General features: G+C 51.6%; 1 protein-coding gene across 2 annotated transcripts in view; it reads right to left on the minus strand.

Annotated features, from left to right (window-relative positions):
- The window catches only part of ZFYVE26 (zinc finger FYVE-type containing 26), a 269,476-nt gene extending 265,286 nt beyond the window's left edge, over positions 1 to 4,190 (minus strand). For both annotated transcript variants that reach the window (XM_075329889.1, XM_075329888.1), the window contains exons 1-4: positions 4,031 to 4,190; positions 3,762 to 3,850; positions 2,954 to 3,102; positions 2,622 to 2,813 (exon numbers count right to left, since the gene is read on the minus strand). In XM_075329889.1, coding sequence (XP_075186004.1) covers positions 2,622 to 2,813; positions 2,954 to 3,102; positions 3,762 to 3,850; positions 4,031 to 4,186 — 586 coding nt within the window. In that variant the 5' untranslated portion in view covers positions 4,187 to 4,190. The remainder of the gene's footprint in view (positions 1 to 2,621; positions 2,814 to 2,953; positions 3,103 to 3,761; positions 3,851 to 4,030) is intronic.
- Between the last annotated feature and the right edge of the window lie 2,046 nt (positions 4,191 to 6,236).

Here is a 6,236-nt window from a genome sequence, read left to right on the forward strand (position 1 = left end):
CCAGCAGGCTCCTCAGGAGTTGTGGATGAAGCCCGGTCTCAGTGCCTGGAGACCGATAGGATCCCACTTCACCCAGAGCCCTAAGGGGGATGGGGAAGGAAAACAGCATGTGGGCTCCAGCCTCCGTACCCGCAATGGATACCTCAACCTTAACAACACCGCCGACAAGAGTGGGGTGAGAAGGGAGCATGCTGGGGGCCCTATATGGGCCCACTTTTCTTCCATCCGACATGGTCAGCAGCTGCTGCTGACCAATCTGTGGAGCTGTGCGGGCATGTCTGCCTCCTTCGCACAAAGCAAAAAAACTGAGGAGCCCGTGGGAGCACGGGGGGTGTATAGGCAGAAGGGGAGGGGCTTTACACTTTTAGTGTAATACTTTGTGCGGCCTCCAGAGGCATAGCCTATACACCCAATTGTCTGGGTCTCCCAATGGAGCGACAAAGAAATTGGTCCATTGGGAGACCCAGAATGATGCAGACGATGATGAGGACACTGCCGTTGTGGTATCAGAGGAGGTAAACCCTGTATCTCATCCTAGATTCAGTGACAGTCTGAATACAAACCAAGCCCAAGCATACAGAGTCAATAAATTGTTGACTGCATTGGGGCCTGAAGCTTCAAGGGAAGAGAGGGCTGGAGTTCTGCAATTCGTGTTGGAAGTTCCAATTTCCTCACCACCAGCCCCTACCTCCAGGATAGACCACCACCAAGGGAGTCATCTTCGCTACAGGGATGTGCCAGTGTTTAATGATTCCAGCACTGAGATAGATGAACACTTGCAAAACTTTGAGGTGCTAATGCGTATGCACCAGATGCCCACAGCTGAGTAGTCCAAATACCTGTGGACAAGCTTGCCTGCCCGGGCCCAGGAGGCTGTCCGGTCACTTGGGCCTCAGGACTGCCTGGACTACGGAATTATTAAGGACACTTTGTTGGCCCTTTTTACCATAACCCTCGAGAGACATCACACTAAGTTCCGGACTATGTCTTGCCAAGGTGTCTCGTACGTTGAATTTGGCAGTCAACTCCGATGACACTAACCGCTGGCTCGATGGTCGGGCTGCCCACTCCGCTGCTGCCCTCCGGGACGTGATGGTGCTCGAACAGCTGCTGGAGAACACGGACCCGGAAATCCGAGAATGGGTAGCTGACAGGAAGCCCGATACACCAGAGCAAGCAGTGCGATTGGCTGACGAATTTACAGCCAACCAACCCAGCTGGAGGCCCAATAGGCCCACCGATCTGAGGAGGTCCCTCAACCATGGCTCCAAACGACCTCCAGACTCCCGTGCTGGACTAACTCATTACACCATAGAAGCCCCAACAAGACAAAGGTTTACCAACAGGGCCGGTGACTTATCTAACCTACGGCGCTGTTATAGGTGTGGGCGCCTTGGACACATGGCCAAAGAGTGTCTTCAAAGTTGGGGCCCCATGCACGAAGCCTGTTTGCCAGTCCAACCAGTCAACAAGAACTTTAACACTAGACTCCTAAAGGCCCCGTCACACTAAGCAACATTGCTGCTAACGAACAACTTGTGACGTAACAGCGATGTTGCTAGCGATGTTGCTGTGTGTGACATCCAGCAACAACCTGGCCCCTGCTGTGAGGTCGTTGGTTGTTGCTGAATGTCCTGGGCGATTTTTTAGTTGTTGCTGTCCCGCTGTGAAGCACAGATCGCTGTGTGTGACAGCGAGACAGCAACAACTAAATGTGCAGGCAGCAGGAGCCGGCTTCTGCGGAGGCTGGTAACCACAGTAAACATCGGGTAACCAAGAAGCCCTGTCCTTGGTTACCCGATATTTACCTTCGTTACCAGCCTCCGCCGCTCTCATTGTCAGTGCCGGCTGCTGCTTCTTGCACATGTAGCTATTGCACACATCGGGTAATTAACCCAATGTGTGCTGTAACTAGGAGAGCAAGGAGCCAGCGCTAAGCGGTGTGCGCTGCTCCCTGCTCTGTGCATGTGTAGCTGCGTGCGCTGGTAACCAAGGTAAATATCGGGTTGGTTACCCGATATTTACCTTAGTTACCAAGCGCAGCATCTTCCACGCGGCGCTGGGGGCTGGTCACTGGTTGCTGGTGAGCTCACCAGCAACTCGTGTAGCGACGCTCCAGCGATCCCTGCCAGGTCAGGTTGCTGGTGAGATTGCTGGAGCGTCGCAGTGTGACATCTCACCAGCAACCTCCTAGCAACTTACCAGCGATCCCTATCAGGTTTGATCGTTGTTGGGATCGCTGGTAAGTTGTTTAGTGTGACTGGGCCTTAAGAGTCTTGTAAAAACAATGAGGGGCTTATCCCCCGTTTATAAACAATCATCATGTCTGGCTAAATTTTAAGAAACTTAACCCATGCTAGGCACTGACAGAGTCCATGTCGTCACACATTGCTCTTAAACCAAGTTGAAAATTTGTGAAAAGCTTTACTTGTCTTGCAAAACGCTCTTAAAACAAATTCCTCTCAATCCAAGGCTCCACTGTACCCTTAATGTACCACAGTCAGAGCAAATAGTCAGTTGCCAGGTGTCCTGTATGTCCTGACCCTGCTTCATACACATGCACCCGATGTATTTGTATGTCACACTTCCAGAAGGTATTACAGGTAATGAGTGCCCCTCACCTGAGCTCTTCCCAATTTCACCATCATCCAGTGAGCTGTTGGCCTGGCTGGTGGCGTAGTCCCTGCACTGGGTATGGCTGGGGGCACTGACACACAGCGCATAGATGGCGTACTTTATGGCACAGAACGCCTGAAACGCAACTATGTTCCGGTGCGGCGTCTGCTCGTTTCCACGTCCATGTTCTGTGTAACCTGCAAGGAAAAATCAGTCATTTATTAGAGCTGCAATGTGAATGGAAAATAGTTTGATGTGGGTTTATGAAAGTAACTCTGAGGAGGTCCTTCAGCCAGCTTATATAAATAAATGAAAAAAAAAAAAAAATTGACGGCACCTTTGTCTGAAAGTCCTCTGTGCAGAAGCTTCAAGACTTCATCTTCATTAAGCAGGGGCAGGTGGGTGAGATGATGAAGAGTGTATAGGGCCGATCGGCTGTCCAGGGTACACAAGTGATGAAGCACATCTTTTCTGGAAATCTCTTGTCTACATCACATAAAAAAAAAAAACAAAGCAAAAAAAAAAAAAAACACAAGTTAAAGCCCTATATTATATACTATCCTGTCTATGTACAGTACCGTGCCTACGTTTTAGGCAGCTGTGACATAAAAACTTGTCAAAACATTACAAATTCTGTGCCAAGGAGAGACCTGGCTGATGCAGTATAACTACCTTCTTGCCCTCGTGACATGAAACTGTCTTCCATAACCTCACCCTTGTAGCAGAGTTTGTCTATTCCTCACCCAGCTGTAAGCCTCTTATACAGCCGTTTCAGTTTTTGTTAATGACGGTCTACATATGAAAATGAGATTCACAGTACTGTATATACGTATGAATACATTGTATCCGGCAACAAAAAAAAAAAAAAACACTGCACATTGGCGAGACATTATCATTACGGAATGACCCACATGAAGCGTCGTGCCACACCGGCTAATCAAAAGAAACGCCGAGGATGCCGGTAAACAGACTGTTCACAGGGCTCCAGCTCAGCGGTCACAGAATCTCTATTTTCACCAATTGGGGGCGGGGGCTTGCTGGGGACCACGGCATTGTGAGAATGACAGAATCTCCTTTGTTATTTAACTGTTAAAACCCAATAATTATACAGTTTGGGCACAAACAAAAATGGTGCCAACACCCACCGGCTGTGCTCTCTGCACCACTCCAAAGCGTCCACTTGATACAAGAGTCCATCACAGAAATCCTTTAATAAAGAGTCATTACAGAAGTCCTGCAAAAATATAAAATAAAATATAAAATAAAAAATAAAACATAAAAAAAATAAATTAAAAATGACTGAATATGAAAAGAAATTTGAAAGAAAATAAAAAAAAAAATTCTAAGACATTAGGGGGGGAATGACCCAGACCATATAAGTCACCTAATTTTCTATACATTTCTGTAGACGTACCGTATTTTCGTGCAGGATGTGCAGCAGTGACTTGGCAGACTCCGTACTTTGCAGATGGGTCCAACCCAACAGGACTAGAAGACGTCTCAATGGCTTAAACTCCTTAGACAGCAGCGAGTCCAGGCTGGAGAAGTCTTCTTTCTTCAAGAGAGCCATGGCAGTAAGCTGAAACAAAATAAATAACGCGCACATGAATCTGCTGCATCTCTGAGCTATTCTTGTGTACTGGTACTGTTGTATGGATTTGTGACCGCTGCAGCCAATCACTGGGACACTTCTGGTAAAGTTGGAAAAGATGTAATGAAAACCAGCAATGGACTTGGGAAGGGCAGCTGCGGGCTGGACAGCGACTGAAGCATGAGCGGCAGGAGCCCTTGAGACTGGACATTAGGTCTACTTTGGGATTTGACCCAAGAGAAGGAGTTGACTGACCACTTCTGGGTCAAGAGTCAATTCTCTTTGGTCCAGGGTTTCGTGACCATTAAGCCAAAATGTGGATCCCGTATAGCAGTGGTATGTGAAGCTCCACCAAAGAAAAATCCTGGCGGTTTTCTTCATGATGAAGAGGCTCCTGGTTCAAGTAGGTGGCACTAGACTTGTTCGTCTGTGCTGGAAATGGGTGGTTCACTAGAAGGGTTGACCATTACAAGAGCCTCTTAGTGGAGGGTGTACACTTCCAGTTTTGTATATCCCCAATGCTAATGTCGAGAACAGTCTTCTCATACTGTCAATTGTATGGGGACAGCACCCACCCAATGTCTCCTCAGCTGTGACCGGCCTCTCCTACATGGGTCCTGTCACGTCATTCTTCATGGTGGCCTGGTCTACTACTAGCTCAACTCGAATCAGCTCTGTGGCAGCAGGAGGAGCAAACAATAACTGGATTTCTCTATCGTTTCATTGGGAGACACAGGACCATGGGTTATGCTGCTGTCACTAGGAGGCTGACACTAAGTAAACAGAAAAAGTTAGCTCCTCCCCAGCAGTATAACCCCTGAGCCGGAGGCGGGCTCAATCAGTTTTTTGCTTAGTGTCATAGGAGGCTGATGTGGGCCGACTGGGCCCTCTTCAGCCACTTGATTTTTTGCGTATTTTTTCATTTTTTCTCGGCGACGCTCGTCGCTCTCATCTGTGGTACTTTTCTGTTTCTGCAGGTATCGTACTTCTCTTCCTCAGCTCTCGCAGCCCGGTGGGTACCACTCCCTAGGGTCACAGAGGTTTGAGTCTTCGGGCCCTCGCCCCCGTCCATTCCCGCGGTACCAATCCCTGGTGTGTTCGTGCGGGACAGAATCTTCCTGGGCACCCCTATCCGCTCTGCGGTATCACCCCAAAGGGCGCAAGGGGTTCGGCAAATAGGGACTGGACCACAGCGCGTCTCGATCTGGATGGGGCCCGCAGCGCTGCTACGTTTTTAGGGGCTTCTACCCCCCACCAGCGTCCACCTCCCTGCCTTCTTCAGCCGGCTCCCTGGTGCCCGCAGCCATCCCTTCTGCGAGCGGAGCACACAGGAGCATGTGCAGAGTCTCAGCCTGCACTCTGGAGCGCGCCGAGGATCAGGTAGGACACCCTCTCCTACCTTCTCCCCCTCGGGCGGCTGCAAAAATTTAGGCCCCGGTCTGGGCCTAGTCGCCGCTACATCCGCGGAGCTCCCTGAAGATTTCTAGGCCGGGCAGATTCGGATCGCGGCTGCGACGCCGACGCCGCCGCTGCCTCTGCCCGCGCGGCAGCCTCAAATTTAGCCCCCGGCTTCGGCCTGGTACTCGGCGTCCCAGGCTGCGACGCCGCCGCCTTGCTGCCGGATCCGCCGGCGCGGCAGCGTCATAATTTAGTCCCCAGCTTCGGCCGGGTCCTCGGCGTCCCAGGCCGCGACGCCGCCGCCTCGCGGCCGGGTCCGCCGGCGCTGCCTCGGCCGCGAGGCAGCGTCAAAAATTAGCCCCCGGCTTCGGCCTGGTCCTCGGCGTCCCAGGCTGCGACGCTGCTTCTGCCCGCGCGGCAGCGTCTTAATTTAACCCCCGGCTGCGGCCGGGTCCTCGGCGTCCCAGGCCACGACGCCGCCGCCTCGCGGCCGGGTCCGCCGGCGCTGCCTCTACCGCGAGGCAGCGTCAAAATTTAGCCCCCGGCTTCGGCCTGGTCCTCGGCGTCCCAGGCCCGCCTCCTGCGCAGCGCTATTGGCTGCCGGCCTCTCCTTCTCCGCCCTCTGCTCTGC

This window comes from Anomaloglossus baeobatrachus, chromosome 12 (genome assembly GCF_048569485.1).
Source record: "Anomaloglossus baeobatrachus isolate aAnoBae1 chromosome 12, aAnoBae1.hap1, whole genome shotgun sequence".
Classification (NCBI taxonomy): Eukaryota; Metazoa; Chordata; class Amphibia; order Anura; family Aromobatidae; genus Anomaloglossus; species Anomaloglossus baeobatrachus.